The 22929-nt window shown below is 46.4% G+C and overlaps 1 protein-coding gene across 1 annotated transcript in view; it reads left to right on the forward strand.

Annotated features, from left to right (window-relative positions):
• The window catches only part of LMBRD1 (LMBR1 domain containing 1), a 68208-nt gene that overhangs the window by 30812 nt on the left and 14467 nt on the right, over positions 1-22929 (forward strand). Inside the window, exons 8-14 of the mRNA XM_054395271.1 lie at positions 2103-2228; positions 5170-5322; positions 9197-9261; positions 10509-10611; positions 12425-12529; positions 13951-14100; positions 22721-22796. Of these exons, the coding sequence (XP_054251246.1) occupies positions 2103-2228; positions 5170-5322; positions 9197-9261; positions 10509-10611; positions 12425-12529; positions 13951-14100; positions 22721-22796 (778 nt within the window). The remainder of the gene's footprint in view (positions 1-2102; positions 2229-5169; positions 5323-9196; positions 9262-10508; positions 10612-12424; positions 12530-13950; positions 14101-22720; positions 22797-22929) is intronic.

Raw genomic sequence — 22929 nt, forward strand, 5'->3', positions numbered from 1 at the left:
ATGAGGGTGGTGAAACACTGGAGCAAGGTGAGGTTCAACAGGGCTCTGGGCAACCTGATGTAGTGGAGGATGTCCCTTTGAAGGTCACTTCCAACCCAAGCTGTTCTGTGATTCTAAGTCCAAAGTGCTGTAAGATGCTGAACCTGCAAGAGATCAAAGGTTCAGAACAGCAGCTCCTCTTTCTGAATCCTCCCTTTGGAATGGCAGGAGACTAGCTGGATGTGTTGCAGACAGGGTGGGAAGGAAAGAGACACAGGAGAAGGGAAGATTAAGCAGCCTGGGAGCAATGCTCACGTCATCTCTGCTGAGGTATTTTTGTGCTGTCTGGAGCACAGAGTGTGTTTGGGTTCAGTGGCATGCTGAGAGAGCAGCTAGAGGATGCTTCCCACTGCTGTGCAGTGCCCTCTCATACTGGATAAACAATATTGAGCTTCATGTTGCCTTCATGACTCACAGGCTCCAGCTTTACTGATGACAGCTTGCTCTGCTAATTCTTGTCTCAGGCCTAGCTACTGGTTTTATCCTCCAGTGCAGTGCCTTTTCTCTGACTTCACACAAATGTTGTCTGCTGGAAACTGTTGTTTCAGTGGTGTAACTATGTCAAAACAGAATTATTTTATCAACATTTATATATATAAGTTAACTTTATTCTAAAGGTTCTTCTGCCCTGTTTTTATTCATATTCCAAACCTTAAATCAATTTATTTCAGGATTAAGCCCTGTCTTGGCTTTACTGTACAGCTTTGCTTTTCCTCTGCTGTCTTCACACATTGCTTGCTTCTTGTGTTGCAGGTGACCAAAATAATAGCCCTTGAATAACTTAGCATTTGAACTCCCCAGGGGACTGAATCTTTGTTCAGGGAAGCCTCAAGTTTCTACATTAGCCTGAAGGGAAATGCAGCCCTGAAACTGAGCTAATAGAGCTTCTGTGCAGGCCTGTGACACATCCTATAAGATGACTCATCTCATCTGTCTGTCCTTTCTTCTAGATGTTGATGTCTTGAAGGACCAGTGCTGCTTTCCCTCCCACTGGTGATAGGAAGCTTGCTTGCATAATCATCTCACTATTAGCATCTTTTGTACTGAAGGAAGGACCTTTGGCTGACTTTATCACTACAGCAAGCTTGATGTTCAGATATGTAATTCACATCTGCAAACCCAACAAAACACTGCATCACTTCAAGTGTCAGTTGGATTTGGAGAAACTTAGTTTAGGGAAGATTTAGAACTCATTTTTATCATAGAATGGCCTAGCTTGGACAGAACCTTAGAGATCATCTACTCTAACCATGGGCAGGGACATCTCTCAGTTAGACTCAGCTGCTCAAGGCCTCATCCAGCCTGGCCTTGAACACCCCCAGGGAGGAGGCATCCACAACCTCTCTGAGCAGCCTGTTCCAGAGTCCCACCACCCTCGTTAATGAAGAACTTCTTCCTCAGATCCAATCTAACCCTACTTTTCCTTAGTTTAAAACCATTTCCCCTCATCCTGTTGTTAGACAACCCTTATGAAAAGTGCCTCTCCAGCCTTCCTGTAGGATCCCTTCAGGCACTAGAATCACAGAATGTTAGGGGCTGGAAGGGACCTTGAAAGCTCATCCAGTCCAACATCCCTGCCAGAGCAGGATCACCTATACCAGATCACACAGGAACACATCTAGGCAGGTTTGAATATCTCCATGGAAGGAGACTCCACAACCCCCCTGGGCAGCCTGTTCCAGTGTTCTCTCACCCTCACAGTAAAGAAATTTTTCCTCCTGTTTCCATGGAGCATCCTATGCTTCAGCTTCCACCCAAGGTAGCTATGTTGATTAGTAACTTTGGATTAGCCCTGTAAATAGGATCCACCAAGAACTAATGTTAATGCAGCAGTAAGAGAGAGTAGAAATCCAAATCCATACTCAAACCCAACTTCAGAGCAAGACAGGAGGAGTTCTTAGACAAAGGGACCTGCAGTGAAGCAGAGAAAATCTTGCCAAGATCCTGAGAAACGTGCTGTGGGGCAAGCACACCTGGAACAAGCCTTTTGCAAAGCTTGGGCCACGCCCAGGTCCTGCTGTTCAGGTTGAGAAGAGAGTGTGTTTGGTTTCTTCTCCTTTCAGGCTTATGGGATGTCAGCTTTGCCCCTGAACCTGATCAAGGGAACCACCAGCGCCGCCTACGAGCGGTTAGAGAACACTGAAGATATCGAGGAAGTGGAGCAGCATTTACTAAGGATCAAATCAAAGGTATGGTCTTCAGTGTTCTCCCTCTCTTAAAGAATTCACAGAGTCATATCATAGCATGCCAGAGTTGAAGGGACCCTAAGGATTACCTAGGTGATAGTGGAGTTGCACTGAGCTGGCCCAGCAGCCTGCCAAGCTGAGCCTTCAAACTGACCAACGGAGGGGACTCCACTGCTTCCCTTGGGAGGGGATTCCCATGTCTGAGTGTGCTCATGGGGAAGTATTTTCTTCTGGAGTCCAGAAGAAATTGAATAATATTATAATTTGGATAAATAATATTAATGTTTAGGTAAGTAATAGTAAAATTTGGATGACTATTTCAAGGAGATGGTTCATTCTTATTTCTTGCTTGCTGACGATTTTATGGTCGTGCTGCAGAGAGGTTTTGTTCCAGAGAGAGCAGCAAGTCTGAAGTTACTAGCTTGCAGTTAGAATTATTTCATAGGTTCATAAGGATGGTTTAGGTTGGAAGGGACCTTTAAAGATCATCTAGTTCCATTCTAGTTTGCTTGTTGTAGCTGTTCATTGGTTTGGTTTGGGGCTTTGTTTTATTTTTGTTTGTTAGTTTCTTTTCAATTTTTTGTTTGTTTGGTTGGGGTTTCTCTACAGAATCATTAAGGTTGGAAAAGATCTCTAAGATCATCAAGTCCAACCATCAACCCAACACTACCATGGTCATTAAACCACATCCCCAAGGGCCATGGCCACACATTTCTTCAACACCTCCAGGGATGGTGACTCCACCACCTCCCTGGGCAGGCTACTTCAAAGACAAACAAACTCAACAAGGAGGGTGAGACACCTGGAAAGGACCTTAAAGATCATCCAGTCCCAAGCCCCTCTGCCATGGGCAGGGACACCTCCCACCAGCCCAGGTTGCTCAAGGCCTCATCCAACCTGGCCTTGAACACCTCCAGTGAGGGAAAATCCACAACCTCTCTGAGTAACCTTTTCCAGTGTCTCACCACCCTCACTTGAAATAATTTCTTCCCAATCTCCAGTCTAAGTCTACCCTTCTCAAGGTAGGTTTATATTTATAGTAGACATTTGGAAACCAATGTGGTCATTTGTGTATTAGTCATCAGGTTTTCTCTGTTAGTGCTGACAAGCTGAATTCAAACTTATTCAGTCTCACTCAGAGATGTGGAAGAGATACTAGCTAGAAGTTAAGAGTTGTAACCTCATTCTGCTGGCAGATTTGGTATCCAGCTTGTTGATGCTTAGTGTAGTTATCAACACTGGAGACTTGCCACATGGAGCTGCCATGAGTTAGATTTATCAAACTATTAATCATCTTTATGAATAAATAACAGCCCCAGATATTCTTCCTTCCCAGTTAACATTCCTTGCTGCTAGAAATCATTTCTTCATGAAAAGCATGCATATGGAAATCTCCCCTGAATCCTGAACATCCTCAGGTTCTTCACACCATTTGTAAGCCCTTGATGGCTTTGCAGCTCACTGAAGTGCTGTGCCTAATGTAAGCAGGACACTTAACAACCTGAGTGTGCAAGCTGGAGGAGGAGATGATTTCTCCTTTAATGCAAGATTCTAGCCTTAGTCTCTCACCTTTTTCCCCATCCCATTTCAGGTAATGGTTTGAGCAGTGCTTTCACAGCTCTAAGTGGTGGGTAGGGACATTAAGATGCCACAGAGTTATAGACTGGTTTAGATTGGAAGGGACCTTAAAAGATCATCTAGTTCCAAGCCACCCAGCCTTTTGCGGGGACATCTTTCACTTGATCAGGTTGCTCAAGGTCTCATCCAGCCTGGCCTTGAACACCTCCATGGAGGAGGCGTCCACAACCTCCCTGGGTAACCTGTTCCAGTGTCTCCCCACTCTCCCTACAAAAAATTTCTTCATAATCTCCATTCTCAGACTTTTGCTTTGAATCTGGCAGTCTGTCTCTGCTGTTGTGTTCTGTGATGCTGGACTTCAGCAGCACCGAAACAGATCCAACAGTCTTGCTATGATATTTGGCTACCTCTACACACTGAGCACCCTCAGTGTTCAGTTGCTCAATGAAACCTTCAAAGTAGCCTTCTCTAGTTGAATGGTGAACTTGTGGGTTGTACAGACAAGACAAGAACATCTCTGCTGCTGAAATTGGTATTAAAAAAAAATCCTGAAAAATTAAGCATTATTTGTTCCAGAAGACTCTGGTGGTTTATGAGTTGACAAGGAAATGGTCTTAGTGTTTACAGAATCACGGAATGTTAGGGGCTGGAAGGGACCTCCAAAGCTCATCCAGTCCAACCCCCCCTGCCAGAGCAGGATCACCCATGGCAGGTCACACAGGAACACATCCAGGCAGGTTTTGAGTATCTCCAGAGAGGGAAATTCCACAACCCCCCTGGGCAGCCTGTTCCAGGGTTCCATCATCCTCACAGTTTGACCTAGCTAACAAATGGGATCAGAAAGTAGAAAGTCTGAAAGTTCTGTCTATGTTTTTGTGCTCAAGAGGTTTAGCTGATTTTCCTTGGTTTGTGGCTTATGGTTGTGTTTCTGCCTCTGTCTGTAATTGTTCTTCAGTTACATTTACATGAAGGTGTGAAGAGAATGAGTGTTATGGAGGGTGATGCACACTGAAAACCAAGCATGAAAGCAGTCTGCTTCATCTGATGCAAAGATGATGCAGAATGGCCTTCTGCTGCTACAGATTCACAGACTGCATCAGGTTGGAAGGGACCCTCAAAGGTCATCTTGTCCAACCCCCCTGCAGGCAGCAGGGACACCTCCAACTAGATCAGGCTGTCCAGGGCCACATCCAGTCTGATCTTGGATGTCTCCAGGGATGGAGCCTCAACTGCATCCCTGGGCAACCTGTTCCAGTATTTCACCACTCTCATTGATGAAGAACTTCCTTCTGATGTCCAGAGGACTTTAGTTGTCCTTTGATCTCTTTCATCTGTTTTATTCATTATATTTTGTTTTGCTCCCCAGTGCAGAGATGGTCGTCCTCTGTCATCGAAGGACAGGCGCAGTGTCCACCAGCTGGAGGAGAAGCTCAGGACACTGAGAAGAAGAGAGAGGCACCTGGAGTCTATTGAGAAAAGCTGGTGGACAAAGTTCTGTGGAGCCATCCGGCCTCTGAAGGTGAAACTTTGTTTTTCCTCTTTTTTTTTGACACTTCAAGTGGAACAACTTCCAGCTTTCTTCTTTTCATATAAGTCATAGGTCCAAGGTATCAACTACATACAAGTGCAGGGTCCTGCATCTGAGGAGGAATAACAGCAGGCAGCAGTACAGGTTAGAGGCTGCCCTGCAGGAAAGCAGGTCCATGGAGAAAGACCTTGGAGTGCTGGTGGACAGCAAGTTTTGCATGGGACAGCAATGTGCCCTTCCAATGGGCCAGGAAGGCCAATGGGATCCTGGGGTGCGCTAAGAGGAGTGTGTCCAGCAGATTGAGGGAGGCTCTTCTCCCCTCTCCTCTGCCCTGCTGAGACCACAGCTGCAATCCTGTGTCCAGTTTGGGGCTCCCCAGGTCAAGAGAGACAGAGACCTGCTGGAGAGAGTCCAACAGAGGATGCTTAGGAGACTTGAGCATCTCCCCTGTGAAGAGAGACTGAGAGCCCTGGGGCTGTTTAGTCTTGAGAAGAGAAGGCTGAGAGGGGATCTGATCAATGTCTATCAATATCTGAGGGGTGGGTGTCAAGTGGAGGGGGCCAGGCTCTTTTGGGTGGTTCACAGTGATAAGACAAGGAACAATGGATACAAACTTTAACATAGAAGGTTTCACCTCCACATGAGGAGAAACTTCTTTCCAGTGAGGGTGACAGAGCCCTGGAGCAGGCTGCCCAGAGAGGTTGTGGAGTCTCCTTCTCAGGAGACTTTCAAAACCCACCTGGATGCTGTCCTGTGCAGACTACCCTTGGGGATCCTCCTTTGGCAGGGAGGTTGGACTCGGTCTCTGGAGGTCCTTTGCAACCTCTAATGTTCTATGATTCTATGATCCTGACTATCAGCTGCCTTTTGTAATTACTGCTGTACTATGTAATGGCAGCCCTATAGCCCACTCTGAGCCCTTGGGAAACCTTTTCCTTTGCCTAAAGTAGAGTTAAGATTGAAAAGCAGCAAGAACTGGCTCATCTCTTATAGTGCTAGTGCCATAAAAACCCTGAATATCTTCTCTTTTCTCAGCCATGGGAAAACAGAAAGAATGAAGAATTCTGTAGCTGTCAGGTACCTGAAGTTAATCTAAGTTAATCTAAATTGCATGTAGCCAGCAGAAGGGAGAGGTACTGAGAATATTTGCATTTGCAATGAGCATTTTGCCCAATAATTACTTGAGCAGTAGGAAGATAGCTATGAAGAACTTGGGTCTTGATACTTCAGCAGTGCAAAGGAGACACTTACTGGGGTAAAGCTTTGATCTTGGTCTCTTTTTGATCTTAGGACTTGGATTTTTTTTTAGTGGATACTTGATTTTCAAAACCAGGACTTTTTGTGAAACAATATTGCCATAGAAAGAATTTATTTTTTTCACCAGCTAGATGTAGGAAGAAATTTTAGCATCACTTCAGACTGCAGGCTGCACTTGGAAAAGCTGAGAAGAGAGGCTCCAAGCAATTTCCTGTAAAACCACTGCAACTTGACGTTGAATACCAATAGAGATGGGCTGGGCCTGCAGGTGACCAACAACTTCCAGTATTGCAATTCTTAGTGGGGTTATCTTCTTATGATGCATTAGAAATCTAGACTTTGCCCTTTAATTTGAAGGACAAATAGCTTTAACTATTAACTTGAGCAGTTTGGATGCTTCCTTGAATTCAGAACAGTTTATTTGTTTTGGTTTGGGTTTTTTTTTAACTTTTCACATTACACTAGAGAAGTGCAATTGGCCACATCTCTTCCCTGTAGTGCTTCTAGTCCACAGAATCACAGAATACATCTAGAAGAGAATACATCTGGAAGAGATCTCAAAGCTCATCCAGTCCAACCCTTGATCCAGCACTGCAGGGTCAACACCAAACCATGTCCCTAAGCACCAGGCCCACAGGCTGCTTGAACACCCCAAGGGATGGTGACTCCAGCACTGCCCTGGGCAGACCATTGCAGTATTTCAGAACCCTCTCTGTGAACAAATAGTTCCTAACATCCAGCCTGAACCTCCCCTGTTGCAGCTTGGAACCACTTCCTCTGGTCTTACAACTTGCCACCAAGCAGAAGAGCCTCCCCCCTCCTCCTTAGTAGCACTGTGGAAGTACAGGAGGATGAACTAAGGTGGAATGAAGGTCTTCAGTATTAACCTTTTCAATCTTGTATTGAATAGGCCTGGATTTGAGGTCAGAATGGGAAAATGAGTACTTTTCCAACCACTTTTCTACTTCTAAGTGTTTTTGAGTCACTTCAGAGGGCAGGTTTGTTCCAAAGGAGATGTGGATACCTGTCTACTGGCCATAGTTGGATAAGTTCATGAAGTAATGCAAATTTAATACACTTAAATATGTGGAAATAGAAAGATTACTACCTTGATATTGGTCTTTAAATCTGTATCTAGAAGGCTTACCTAATTTGAGTAGTTTTTTGGAAGTGATGTCCTAATATTGTTGGAGTTTGCAGGTGGAAGCTTCTCTTTAGAGCTTGATGAGCAATAGTAGCATTGTAACTCTTAAGTATCTTTAATGAGCAGCTGTAGTGAAGTTCTTAACCTTGGTAAGATGGCTGTGTGCCAAGTTTTTAAGGTTAATAAAACTCTATTTAAGCTGTGAATTATAGAATCATAGAATGGTGTGGGTTGGAAGGGACCTCCAAAGATCACCCAGTCCTACACCCTCTGCAGTCAGCAGGGACATCCTCAACTAGATCAGGCTGTCCACAGCCCTGTCGAGCCTCACCTTGAATATCTCCAGGGATGGAGCCCCAACCACCTCCCTGGGCAACCTGTCCCAGTGTTCCAGCTCCCTCACTCATCTGGAAGACCACCCATTTTCCTCCTGCATGTAAGAACTAAGCCTGTCTGGGTTGTATTTTTTGTTCTACCTTCCTATTTACAAACAATTTCTTTTTTTCTAGTCCCTTCTCAACTTTGAAGTGAAGGCTTCAATTCCTAGGTGACTTAAACCTTTGAGTGAAAATCCTTTATGAAGTTGCTGATTTCTATAACTTCAACCCTGAAAATTGCTTTGAAACACTCACTGCTGATACTTGTAGGCAGGAGCAAGATAAAAAGTGGACCTGGTGTTTACAGAATCACAGTTACAGGATCACAGAATGTAAGGGGTTGGAAGGGACCTCTGGAGATGGAGTCCAACCCCCCTGCCAGAGCAGGACCATAGAATCTAGGGCAGGTCACACAGGAACACATCCAGATGCGTCTTGAAAGTCTCCAGAGATGGAGAAGTTTGGTTACCTGAGTTTTACATCAGCCCTTTCATGTGATGTGGTCATTTCTAAGTAGTGCTACAGAAAGCTCCCAAGAAAGGTGAAATGTTCCTTGTAAACTCTGCACAGGTTGCCTCCTGTTGGAAGGTGAGCACCCAGGCATGGTGGCCAAGGGAAACAAACTCTTAATCCCCCCTTATTAAACCCAAATGCCTGTGTGTAGTTAAGTTTTTACTTAAAATATAGCAACTACAAGTTGTGCATTCTGCTAAATGCTGTAACATCTCAGCTGGCTTCTCAACAGCAGTTTTAGCTTAGAGGTGGACTTCTGTCTTGCACTGTAGCACAGACTGTGCTTGATTCTGAGCTGAGTGTGTCCACCAGGCAAAGTGGTTCTCATCTCAGATGATCAGATTTGAAGTGGTTGATATAAACTCTGTTTAGCAGGGTAAACATTTTGTGAGCACTTCTCTCTGGTATAATTTATTCATAAGTTACTGCTTGAAGCATCTGAGCTCTGAGGTGGTCCAAGAATCACAGATTCATAGGAAGGTTTTGGGCTGGAAGGGACCTTAAAGATCATGAGTCCTTTATTAAAACTTGGACAAGACTTTCTAATTAAACTGTAAGCATTCTTTACTTCTAGGTTGTGTGGGGAGTGTTCTTCATCATCGTGGCACTGCTCTTCACTGTCTCTCTGTTCCTGTCCAAGTAAGTACAGTTCAGGTTTGGTTTGGTTTTCTTTAACCACTTAAACAACATAGTTTGTGCCCTAACATCAAAGTCAGGGGTGGTTTGCTTCAAGAGTCATTCCACTTCTTGTCTGTGCTGTGTGTCTGTAGCTAGAGCTGTGTTTAACGTTCCAAGATCTATTGAAACTGAGCAAAATGTAGCAAGGTGGATTCAAAAAAGGTTCAGTTTGAGTGCTGGAACATGTCCAGAGAAGGGACAAGAGGATGATCAGAGGGCTGGAGCATGTCTTCTATGGGGACAGGCTGAGAGAGTTGGGGCTGTTCAGTTTGGAGAAGAGAAGGCTCCAAGGACACCTTCTTGTGGCCATCCAGCATCTGATGGGGGCCTGCAAGAAAGCTGGGGAGGGACTCTTTAGGATGTCAGGTAGAGATAGGACTGGGGGGAATGGATCCAAGCTAGAGGAGGGGAGATTTAGGTCAGATGTTAGGAAGAAGCTCTTCCCTATGAGGGTGGTGAGAGACTGGAACAGGTTGCCCAGGAGGTGGTGGAAGCCTCATCCCTGGAGGTGTTTAAGGCCAGGCTGCAGTAAATGGTATGGATAATCTGGTGGTGTTTCCTGGTGTTTGAAAGCAAGATAGCCAGCTGAATTTCAAGGGAGATTGGCACTGACCAGAAGTCTCAAATGTTGACACATTTAGTATTTCAGACTGGGTAAATAAGCTCTAGGATCCTAATCAGGGAAAAGCTAAAATGCCAAGGAGATGCAGAAATCAATATAGCTTTCCATATGACAAGTGTAATGAGTATGGTGAAGCAAAGTGTGTGTCTCTATAGATAGGAACAAGCTGTCAGGCACTGGGCTTAGCCAGATTGGGGTTGTTTTTGAGCTGCTGTTTTAAACTAAACTGAGGGATGGGGGCTGGTCTCTTCTTCATAGTATCAGATCATAGAACAAGGGGAATTGGTCTGAAATTGTGTAAGGGGAGGTTTAAGTTGGAGGTTAGGAAAAATTTCTTTCCTGCAAGTGTGGTCAGGCATTTGGAACAGGTTGCCCAGGGAGATGGTGGAGTCACCATCCCTGAAGGTGTTCAAGAATTGCATGGACATAGCTGTCTGGGACATGGTTTAATGGCTATGGTGATGTTGGGTTGAAGGTTGGACTTCATCTTAAAGATCTCTTCCAATTGAAACAGTTCTGTGATTCTATGAGGACAAAGCTCTCTGAGAATCATGATGCTTATCCATTTTTTTCTTAATTGCTGCAGTTTGGACAAAGCTCTGCATTCAGCTGGCTTCAACTCAGGATTTATCATTCTAGGAACTAACCTGACCAATCCATTGAACATGCTGCTACCTGTCCTCCAAAGAGTAAGTAAAAAAACAGAAACCTGGGGATTTACATATGTCAGGGAGCTCCTTTCTGTCTTCTGTTAAGCTGTCAAAAGAAAGCAAATCATATCCTGGGCTGCATCAAGAGAAGTGTGGCCAGCAGAATGAGGGAGGTGATTCTCCCCCTCTACTCCACTCTGGTGAGACCTCACCTGGAGCACTGTGTCCAGTTCTGGAGCCCCTGTTAGAAGAAGGATCTGGATGTGATGGAACATGTCCAGAGAAGAGCCATCAGGATGAGCAGAGGGCTGGAGCTGCTCTCCTGTGAGGACAGAGTGAGAGAATTGGGGTTGTTCAGTCTGGAGTAGACTCTGAGGAGACCTTCCTGTGGCCTTCCAGTATTTCAAGAGGGCTACAAGAAAGCTGGGGAGGGACTTTGTGGTGTCAGGTGGGAGTGGGGGGAATGGAGCAAAACTAGAAATGGGGAGATTCAGGCTGGATGTCAGGAAGAAGCTCTTCCCCATGAGGGTGGTGAGACACTGGAATAGGTGAGGTGGTGGAAGCCTCATCCCTGGAGGTTTTGAAGGCCAGGCTGGATGTGGCTGTGAGCAACCTGCTCTAGTGTGAGGTGCCCATGGCAAGGGGTTGGAACTGGATGAGCCTTGAGGTCCCTTCCAAGCCTACAATTCTATGATCCTGTATGGAAATGTGTTCAGAGATACTCCCAAACAGAATGGCTCTGCACTCCTGAAACGCTTTTTGCCACTTCAGACTTTCTGAAATGTGCTCTCAGAACTGAATGAAGGAATTCTTGGCCTAAAACAAACAAACAAACAAAAAGTATAAAACTTCAAAATTAAGGGAAGCTCTCAATTAAGATTCATGCTCAGTTGCTCTCCCAGACTAATTGTGAGACCTTTATTAGCAGCAAGCTCTATTTGCTGCATTTGGAGTGAGCTAAGGAAAACATCTCAATGGAAGGACTCTTCCTAACTCAGATGCTATAAGTAGAAGCTACTTATGTAGCTCTAAGTGGAGGAAGAGCTGATTTTGTAGTCTGAATGTTTGCTTGGCTTTTTAACTGCCTTTTTTCTTTTTTTAGCTAGCTTATATTCTGCTTTGAGTGTTTTCTTGCCTTTTGGACTGCCTTTTTTCTTCTTTTTCTTTTTTAGGTAGCTTATTTTCTGCTCTGTTTTCTTATCTTTTTAATTTCCTTTTTTTTTGTTCTTTTTTAGGTAACTTGTTTTCTTTGAGTGTTTTCTTGTCTTTTTAACTTCTTTTTTGTTCTTTTTCTTTTTTTAGGTAGCTTATTTTCTGCTCTGAGTGTTTTCTTGTCTTTTTAACTTCTTTTTTGTTCTTTTTCTTTTTTAGGTAGCTTATTTTCTGCTCTGAGTTTTCTTGCCTTTTTAACTGCCTTTTTTTCTGTTCTTTTTCTTTTTTAGGTAGCTTGTTTTCTTCTCTGACTATTTTCTTGTCTTTTTAACTTCCTTTTTGTTCTTTTTCTTTTTTAGGTAGCTTATTTTCTGCTCTGAGTGGTTTTTTTGTCTTTTTAATTTTCTTTTTTTTTGTACTTTTTTAGGTAGCTTATTTTCTTCTCTGAATGTTTTCTTGCCTTTTTAACTGCCTTTTTTTGTTCTTTTTTAGGTAGCTTGTTTTCTTCTCTGAGTGTTTTCTTTTTAGCTGCCTTTTCTTGTTTTTTTTTAGGTAGCTTATTTTCTGCTCTGAATGTTTTCTTGTCTTTTTAACTGCCTTGTTTTTGTTCTTTTTCTTTTTTTAGGTAGCTTGTTTTCTTCTCTGAGTGTTTTCTTGTCTTTTCTTTTTCTTTTTAACTGCTTTTTCTTTCTTGTTTTAGGTTTTCCCACTTGATTACATTCTTATTACAACTATTGTGATGTATTTTATCTTCACTTCAATGGCTGGCATTCGAAATATGGGGATATGGTTCTTCTGGATAAGGGTAAGTAGGAGATGAGTTGGTAACAGTGAGATGTTTAATACAAACTTACTAAGATCTTTAACAAATGATATTGGCTGAATTATCTTAATTATATTGATTATATTGGCTAAATGGTCATTATTTTAGGTACTCCTTCATAATTACTGCATGTTGCAAATAGAATTTTGTGTCTCTCTCTCATGAGTCTGAGAACCCTCTGGTACAATTTTCGCTGCTTTTAAAAGGTATCAGCCCAAAGCTGATGCTTAAGTTTGGGTCAAGGGTGTGAGGAAGCAGGGGGGAGCCTTGCCACCACTCCCCTCAAGCCTTCCACCTCCACACTCTCACATCTCCTGCCTCCAGGTTCAGCTGAACCCTGACCTGGGCTAAACACAGAGGCCAGGGGAGTCTCCTCTTCACAGGTTACTATTAAGGTTTCAAAGCTCTCCTCTGTTGTTTATAGGATAAAGAGTTAGGCTCTTTACAGGAATGGAGCAGGCTTCAGCTGAGGCCTGGAGAGCAAAGATCACAGGATGTTAGGGGTTGGAAGGGACCTCTGGAGATCTTCCAGTCCAACCCCCCTGCCAGAGCAGGACCATAGAATCCAGCACAGGTCACACAGGAACACAGCCAGACAGGGCTGGAAAGGCTCCAGAGCAGGAGACTCCACAACCTCTCTGGGCAGCCTGCTCCAGTGCTCTGTGACCCTCACAGTGAAGAAGTTCCTCCTCATGTTGAGGTGGAACCTCCTGTGCTGCAGTTTACATCCATTGCCCCTTGTCCTATCCCTGGGCACAACTGAGCAGAGCCTGTCCCCTCCCTCTTGACCCCCCAGCCCTCAGATATTGATAGACATTGATTAAATCTCCAGACTGAAAAGCCCCAGGGCTCAGCCTCTCCTCCCCAGGCAGTGCTCCAGTCCCTCCATCATCCTGGTAGCCCTCCCTTGGACTCTCTCCAGCAGATCCCTGTCCCTCTTGAACTGGGGAGCCCAGAACTGGATACAGTATTCCAGGTGATGTCTCAGCAGGGCAGAGTAGAGAGGGAGGAGAACCTTCCTGGATCTGCTGGACACACTCCTCTGAATGCACCTTACTCAGCCTTACTGAGATGTGTTTATCCTATACACAACAGAGGAGAGCTTTTAAACCTTGATAGTGAAACATTCAGGCTGCTTAATTAACCCATCAGGGTGCCAGGGGAGGTTTGGATGGAATATCAGGAAAAGTTTCTTTCCGTAAGGGGTAGTCATGCATTGGAACAGGTGGTGGAGTCAGCCTGGAGGCACACAAGAAATGCGTGGCCATGGCAATTTGGGCCATGGTTTAGTGGCCATGGTGGTGTTAGGTTGATGGTTGGATTTGATCTTCATTAAAAAAAATATATATATTTTCTTTTTTCATTATGTTAATGCTTTTTTTTTTTCTGTTTTCTGCCTTCAGCTGTATAAAATCAGACGAGGGAAAACTCGACCCCAAGCACTTTTGTTTCTCTGTATGATACTTCTGCTGATAGTTCTTCATACAAGCTACATGATCTACAGCCTTGCTCCTCAGTATGTCATGTATGGAGGCCAAAAATACCTGGTGCAGGTGGGATGTTACACTTTTATTTAAAACAACATAAAAACCCCCCAATTAATCCTATGTTTTGTACCAGAAATGTGTCTTGGTTTTGGGTTTGGGTTGGGGTTTTTTGTGACTGTTAAAGCCAGGCCTATTCTCAGTTTTGAAGACTCTTGTAGCTAGGATTTTTTAACTACTAGCTGGCCCCACCTTGGATCCTGCCTCCAGCTCTGGTGTCCCCACCAGGAGAAGGACACAGAGCTGCTGGGGAGAGTCCAGAGGAGGACACAAAGATGCTCCAAGGGCTGGAGCAGCTCTGCTGTGAGGCCAGGCTGAGGGAGCTGGGGGTGTGCAGCCTGGAGAGGAGAAGACTCTGGGGTGAACCTTAGAGCTTCCTTCCAGTGCCTGAAGGGATCTTGCAGCCAGGCTGCAGAGGGACTTTTCCTGAGGGTGTCCAGGGACAGGCCCAGGGGAAATGATTTGAGGCTGAGGGAGAGCAGGGTTAGACTGGAGCTGAGGAAGAAGTTCTTCAGTATGTGGGTGGTGAGACTCTGGAAAGGGCTGCCCAGGGAGGTTGTGGATCCCTCCTCCCTGGGGGTGTTCAAGGCCAGGCTGGATGTGGCCTTGAGCAGCTGAGTGTCCTTGTAAGGTGTCCCTGTCCATGGCAGGGAGGTTGGTATAGTTGATCTCTGAGGTCCCTTCCAACCTAAGCCCAGCACTTGGGCTGCTGTCTGGGGTGTAAGTGTAAATTTAACAAAGCAATTGAGCCAGAGGGGTTAGGGTAAGGAATATAAGTGGGACTGAAGTAGCTGGGGGCTGCTTTGAGCATTTGGCATACTCCTGATTTTGCAGAAGGCTGTGCCTCTGGGAGGACAACACCCTGCTTTAAAAAAAATTCAATCCCCCCCCAACCTTCTGCAGCTGAAAAGATTCACTAAACTGTGTAATTTACCACTCTGAATCCTGCAATTTTAAGCAGAGTAGATGCAGAATACTTGGATTACAAGGAGAAATTGAAGTAGTGTTAAACATGCTGGAGAAGAGTAACCTCTGATCAGCTCCAGCGTGCTGAAGAGGCTGTGGTAGAATTGGCACTGCAGGAAGCAATGCACTCAATAAATGCTACTCTTCTGCTGTCTTTGCATCTAAATGGTGTCTAATAATGGGAGGTTGGTCATCCTGATACCAATCCAAGCACAATAATGGAATCACTGTAGAGGACTTAAGTATTTACTTAGAAAGTGTAATGGTTTTTTTATTAGATTGTTATGTTAGATATAGCTAAGACAAAATAAATATGCTGAGGCATTTCTAAATTGGCTCAAGTTGGCAGAACTAGGGTAGCAGCAGCAAGAAACTAAGCTGGAGAATGCTTTAGGAAAGCAGTTTGCTTCTGTGGGGAGTTTACACAAGACCCCTGGCAGGATTACTTGCTGTGTATCTAGCCTAGAACACCCTCTAGCTGGATCTGAATTAAATATGAGCTCAAGTCCTTGCAAAAGGTGATTTGGGGGTTGATTTTTTTTTTACTTAGTTTTTGATATTGTAGGCTGCAGGTCTCTTAAGTTACACTGCAGAACCTGGTGGGTGGAAGGGTGGGAAGGACAATTTCATTAAGGATCCTCCTACCAGGCAAGTCCTTAAACCTTTAGTGACCTGAGGAAAGAATCCTTCATGCTAAAGCATGCAGAGACAGAGAGAGAGGCAGAAGTTGGATGGAGACAGAGAGAGAGGGAAGTAACCAAGGGTGCAGCTAGCAGTTGGCTTTGCTTTATGCTTTATGCCAAGAAGGCCATTGACATCCTGGCTTGTGTCAGAAATAGTGTGGCCAGAGGTCTAGGGATGTGGTTGTCCCCTTCTGTTCAGCAGAGGTGAGGCCACACCTTGAGTACTGTCTTCAGTTCTGGGCCTCTCACTTCAAGAAGGACATTGGGGTGCTGGAACCTATCCAAAGAAGAGCAGCTAAGCTGGTGAAGGGTGAACACAATTCTTATGAGGAGCAGCTGAAGGAACTGGGGTTGCTTAGTCTGGAGATAAGGAGGCTGAGGGAAGACCTCCTTGCTCTCTACAGCTCCCTCAAGAAGGTTGGAGTGAGGTGGGGGTTGGTTTCTTCTCACGTGCAATAGGTGACAGGACAAGTGGAAACAGCCTCCAGTTGTGCCAAGGGAGGCTCAGGTTGGGTATGAGGGAAAATTTCTTCACAGCAAGGGCTGTCAGGCATTGGAACAGGCTGCCCAGGAGTGGAGGTGCTTAGAATATGCCTGGATGTGGTGCTTAGGGAGATGGTTTAGCACCAGCCTTGGTTGAGTTACAGAATGGTTGCACTTAATGATCTCAAAGGTGTCTTCCAACCTGGACAGTTCTATGCCATTCTAGATGGCAATGTTTCAGTGTCCTGGTGCTGCTGGGACAGAACCCCAGGTCATCCATGGCTGCACTCCATCAGTCAGCCTGGGCACCTAACTCCAGCTGGCACCCAGGTGTATCCTAGACCATCAGCATCACACTCAGAATAAAGGGGAACCTTGCTGAGGATGGGGGACCCTCCTGCTTGGGCTCTGCTGGTGCCTGCTTGGGCTCTGCTGGCCTCTGCTTAGGCTCTGCTCCCCCTCCTTGGGCTCTGCTCGCCCCTGCTTGGGCTGTGTTGGCCCCTGCTTGAGCTCTGCTGGCCTCTCCTTGAGCTCTGCTGGCCCCTGCTTGAGCTCTGCTGGTCCCTCCTTGGGCTCTGCTCCCCCTCCTTGGGCTCTGCTCCCCCTCCTTGGGATCTGCTCCCCCTCCTTGAGCTCTGCTCCCCCTCCTTGGGCTCTGCTGGTCCCTCCTTGGGCTCTGCTGGCCCCTCCTTGAGCTCTGCTCCCCCTCCTTGAGCTCTGCTGGTCCCTCCTTGAGCTCTGCTGGCCCCTCCTTGGGCTCTGCTCCCCCTCCTTGAGCTCTGCTCCCCCTCCTTGGGCTCTGCTCCCCCTCCTTGGGCTCTGCTGGTCCCTCCTTGGGCTCTGCTCCTCCTCCTTGGGCTCTGCTCCCCCTCCTTGGGCTCTGCTCCCCCTCCTTGGGCTCTGCTGGTCCCTCCTTGGGCTCTGCTCCCCCTCCTTGGGCTCTGCTCCTCCTCCTTGGGCTCTGCTGGTCCCTCCTTGGGCTCTGCTCCTCCTCCTTGGGCTCTGCTCCCCCTCCTTGGGCTCTGCTCCCCCTCCTTGGGCTCTGCTGGTCCCTCCTTGGGCTCTGCTTGTCCCTCCTTGGGCTCTGCTCCCCCTCCTTGGGATCTGCTCCCCCTCCTTGGGCTCTGCTGGTCCCTCCTTGGGATCTGCTCCCCCTCCTTGGGCTCTGCTCCTCCTCCTTGGGCTCTGCTCCCCCTCCTTGGGCTCTGCTGGTCCCTCCTTGGGCTCTGCTCCCCCTCCTTGGGCTCTGCTCCCCCTCCTTGGGCTCTGCTGGTCCCTCCTTGGGCTCTGCTGGTCCCTCCTTGGGATCTGCTCCCCCTCCTTGGGCTCTGCTCCCCCTCCTTGGGTTCTGCTGGCCCCTCCTTGAGCTCTGCTGGCCTCTCCTTGGGCTCTGCTCCCCCTCCTTGGGCTCTGGCTCCCCCTCCTTGAGCTCTGCTGGCCCCTCCTTGGGTTCTGCTCACCCCCCCCTTGGGCTCTGCTCACCCCTCCTGGGCTGCTTTCCTGTTCAGTGTGAGTGCTGTACCTTTTGCAGGGCAGAGTATAACTTTAAGTCCCCCATAGTGGCATTGGGGTCAGGGGTGTTTTTTGTTTCATTAAGTCAGTTTTCACTTCAACCCACAGATTTTCCTCTCCTTTTCCCTCCTCCTGCTCCTGTGCTGGGGAGGGGTCGTAGAGTGATAGAGTAACTGCTAGAGTTTAGCCCCAGATACAGGCCCCAGGTAGACCTTCAATTACATGCAATGTGTTGATTTTGAGGGGGTGGAGGAAGGTTGGAACTTTGAACAGCTGCCATGCAGGTGGTTTTTGTGACAGACAGCCTCTGAATGCAGGGATGAAGTTCATCACGAAAAGGGTCGAGAGAAATGAAGCACAGCAGCAGGCAGGTTGGGTCATTCAAACAGCTATTGAAATACAATCCTGATCAGCACTGCAAGGAGGATTAGCTGCAAGGATTGAGTAGGGCTACAAGTTTTCATTTGAAGGATTAAATTGTTCCAAGGCAAGATTAGCTGGCCTGGATCTTCAGCTTCTCACTTCCCATTACAAAGAGCTGTGTTTGAAGTGCCTAATAAGCAAGAGGGGCTAGGGAAGTGCTGTTCTTGTTAAAATAACACAGAGCATGAAGAACATGCTGCTAGATTACATCTGGGCTGCTCTGGCATGCCAAGGAAATGGCAGGGTTTCAGACAACATCCTCTCAAAGATCCTTTTCAGACTGCACCAGAGACGTTTTCTGTCTGCCTACCCCTGATACCTGCCTGGGATGTTGTGGTGTGTGTCGGTGTGAGCTGAAATTCCCCCCCCACCGACAATAACCAGGCTAGCCCAGGCTGGAAGCAAATGAAAAGCTGTATTTACAAGCAGATGAAATGCAATGAATATGTACAAATATACAAAATTCACAACACTTACAAATATATACAATCAATAGAAAAGCACAACCAAGCTCCCTTTGCTTCCCCCCCAAGGGGACCCTCCCAAAGGGGGCCTCCCTCTCCCAGGAGCTTCCCCCCCCGACCCCCCTGGACAGAGAAGCAGAGTTAGTTAAGCAGAAAGTTGTTAACTTAGCTGCCAAGGTCAGTACGTGTTATCTTCAGCCAGAAGAGAAGAAGAAACAGCAGCCAGACAGCCCAGCAACTGCCCCCACTGCCGAACGCAGAATGTGCAGAGTGCCTACTTTGTTTTGGGTAATAGTTCTTAAACATTTCTATCTATCCAATGGAAGTGTTTAGAACAATCGTTATTTTGATCTCTTACACCCAATAGTGACTTATTTACATTCTTTCACTTTCTCTGTTCTGAACTTTGCAAGGAAAAATTAAAAAGACAGTTTCAAACCATCACATGGTGGTTTGAAATGGGGAAAGAGATGGGTGCTGGAGATGGAGTGGCAGGATTTGTCTGTGGATGCTAGCAATGAAGAAACTCTTTCAAGAGTTATGATTTTGGTTGTTAGGGAACTGAGGAGTCATGCACAGGGACTGGGCAAGTGAAAATGAACTTGTGCACAAGGGGCCTGATGATGGAAACTCTATGCACCATTTTGCTTGGACTTGCTGCATTTGTGGGTGACACTAAACTGGGTGGCAGTCTTGATCTGCTGGAGGATAGGAAGGCTCTGCAAAGGGATCTGGACAGGCTGGATTGATGGCTGAGGTCAGTTGTATGAGGTTCAGCAAGGCCAAGTGCTGGGACCTGCACCTGGGTCACAACAACCCCATGAATGCTCCATGCTTGGGGCAGAGTGGCAGGAAAGTTGTGCAGTAGAGAAGGAGCTGGGGGTGCTGATTAACAGCCAGCTGAACATGAGCCAGCAGTGTGCCCAGGTGGCCAAGAAGGTGACCAGCATCCTGGCATGGATCAGGAATGGTGTGGCCAGCAGGAGCAGGGAAGTGATTTTGTTCCTGTGCTGGGCACTGGTGAGGCTGTACCTTGAATTCTCCGTTCAGTTTTGGGGCCCTCACTCCAAGAAAGACATTGAGGGGTTGGAGCATGTCCAGAGAACAACAAAGCTGGGGAAGGGTCTGGAGAACAGGGCTGGGGAAGGGCAGCTAAGAGAACTGGGGGTGTTTAGTGTGGAGAAGAGGAGGCTGAGGGGAGACCTCATTGCTCTCTACAGCTCCCTGAGAGGAGGAGCAGTTGCAGTGCTCTTCTCCATAGTATCAGGTGATAGAACAAGAGGAAATTGCCTCAAGTTGCACCAGAGGAGGTTTAGGTTGGAGATTAGAAAATACTTCTTTACTGGTGTTGGCTTGATGGTTGGACTCAGTGATCTTGGTAGCGTTTTCCATCCCAAACAGTTCTGTGATTCCATGGTTTCCCCTGCTCCCTCACCACAGACAGCTGCACATTTCCAAGAACCCCTCGCTAAGCCACACTGTGCAGAAGGACACAGAATAAGGCAGGTTCCAAGCCAGCTCAGTGGGTGGGTGGGCTGACAAACATCTGTGTCAGGATCTGGTGGCTCACAACAAGGCAGTGTTTAAAAGGAGCACTTCCCCCTTTTGCTCTACAGCAGTTCCCAGGCTAGTAACCTGTCAAACTCATTTGTAAGCAGAGTCTGTCATGATGCATTAGACAGGTTAGAATCCTCTTTGAATCCTGGAAGTGTTTCCTGTGGAGGCTGTTGCTCTTGACAAGACCTTTTAGCTTTGAAGTGCTGTCAGCTTTTCCTGGTAATTGAATGTGTGTAGAAAAATGGAGCTCCTCTGAGGCAGCCTTAGCTAGACCTGGGCTACTTGCTTTGCTTAACTCTTTCACCATTGGAGTCTCCCCAGCATGTGTCCCCAGTTTAATCCAAAGTGTCTTCAGCTTTGAAGTTTCATTTGGATGAAACTTCAGGGCCAACTTCCATAGTTCTTCACTGAGGAGCCCTTGGTTTCATCTCTTCAGACAACCTTTGTAACAGCTGATGGCACCAAACCCCATCCCAAAGCATCCAGATTCAGCTGCTCTTGCTTTAAGCACCTTCCTGGGACTCAACCCCAATGTTCACAGTGGTGAGGTCTCCTCCTGCTTCTCTTCACTGAATCTCCAAGCTTGGTATTCATTGGAAGATTTGTGACTCCAAGGTGGTCTTGATCACCTTGCCAGTACCTCTACCAGTGGGAATAAATGCTGGTTTTGCTGGAGTGCTACAAATGTGCCCTCACAGAGACATCACACAACTGGTTTTGTACTTGCTTGACAGCTGGCTGGTGGCTTCCACACCTGGCTCTTCCAGGACTGCTGCTGTTGCTATGAAAATAGAAGGATGTGTTGCTTGTGGTGTCTGCTGAGGCTTCCTCAACCACTGCATGGCTAATAAAATGAACAAGTTTTGGGTCTTATGTGATAACAGATTACTTTAAAGAAAAAGAAAAGGTCTTGAACACCTCCAGGGATGGTGACTCCAAGAAACAGGTGGATATGGAACCTGGCTCAGAGTTTAATGGCCATGATGGGGTTAGGTTGAAGGTTGGACTTGATGATCTTAGAGGTCTTTTCCAACCCAAACAACTCTATGATCTCTTAAACAGTTTCTTTATAGCCATGCACAATGGTGAAGTGTTCTGTCCACATCCAGGCTACCTTTGCAGCTTTGTAGCAGAAATGGAACTTGGCCCATTGCTGTTTCTGTTCCACAAGGCCAATATTTTCTCCATTTGTTTAAAAGGAAGACCAGGCTGGATGTGGCTCTGGGCAACCTGATCTCGTGTGAGGTGTCCCTGCCCATGGCAGGGAGGTTAGAACTGGGTGATCCTTGAGGTCCCTTCCAACCCTAACAATTCTATGATGTTTCTACCTAGTGGACCTGTAAGACTTGGCTGACCCAGACAGGATGGCCAGCATTTGCCAGAGGTGACACTGATAATCTTCCCTGTTTGAGGCCCAGAGCAGCAGCTGCCAGTTCCTGTCCTCAGCCTTCACACAGATAAGTTAGAGGAGTGGAGCTAAAATGCAGGACACTGAGGAGAAGGACTTGGGGGTGTCCATTGGTGAAAATCTCAGGATGAGCTGGCAGCTGTATGCTGGGCTGCATCCAAAGCAGTGAGAGCAGCATCACAGGGAGGGGATTCTGCCCCTCTGCTCTGGTTTCTTCAGAGGGCTTCCTAGTTAGGAAATGATGATGGTCAAAGTAGATGAGGGACACTTTGAATTAATGTGTGAAGAAACCAACATAGTACAAAGGATTTGTCTTGGACTCTTCTAGAAGTTGTCACTGATGATTCAAAAGTAGAATCATAGAATTATTTAAATTGGGAAAGCTCTCTAAGATCATCCAGTCCAACCATCAACCTAACACCACCATGGCCACTAAACCATGTCCCAAAGTGCCATTGCCACAGGTTTCTTGAACACCTCCAGGGATGGGGACTCCACCACCTCCCTGGGCAGCCTGTTCCATTAGGGTGACTCCATCACCTCTTTGGGTAACCTATTCCAGCACCTCACCAGTTAGTGTGGTATACAGAGCTGTTGTAGTTTCTGAAAGGGTCAGAATCCAAAGGTTTGAGATGTCTGACTAGGAATGTTTGGGTTTCTAGTAGCTCATCATAATCTGTCTTTCTCCACTCTGGCTATCTATTGGATACTGCTGGAGTAGATGATCTCTAAGGTCCTTTCCAACCTAAGCCTTTCTGTGATTCTCTTGTCAGGCCTTTAGGTTTTCCTCATGACCCCTAGCACAGTTCACTTCTGGTGTAAGCACTTCAGCACCAACTTCAATTCCAGAGAAATGAAGTTTTTTATTTTTCATGAGCCTTCAGAAGGAACACAGGCTGCTCATTTTGTTCTGAATGAAAGCATCTTTAGAAATGTTCCATGTTGCACCACTTGCTTTCCTCTGCATGTACAGTTCAAGAACAACCTGAATCCTCTTGAATATTGTAAGAGGTTTGTCTAAGCCTCTTTTAGAAAGTTAATAATTTATTGGGGGATGCCTCAGGGACTGCTCTTGTGCATGGAAGAACATTGCTGGTGGGCTGGTGCACTAACTGTCTGTGTTTATCATGCAGAGTAATAAGACACTGGATGGCCAGCCAGGGAATGTGACATTTGTGTCTAAGGACTGTGATGCAGATGCACCTGAAGGTAAGAGAACTTCATTTCTTTTATTTCTCATGTGACACAGGCAATCAACAGCTCCATCTCTTCATGGTGTTCCTTTGCTTTGCTCTAAGATGAAGCTTTGATGCATAGCTGTCATAGAATGTTATAGGCTTGG

The sequence above is a fragment of the Indicator indicator genome, chromosome 2 (assembly GCF_027791375.1).
Source record: "Indicator indicator isolate 239-I01 chromosome 2, UM_Iind_1.1, whole genome shotgun sequence".
In the NCBI taxonomy this organism is placed as follows: Eukaryota; Metazoa; Chordata; class Aves; order Piciformes; family Indicatoridae; genus Indicator; species Indicator indicator.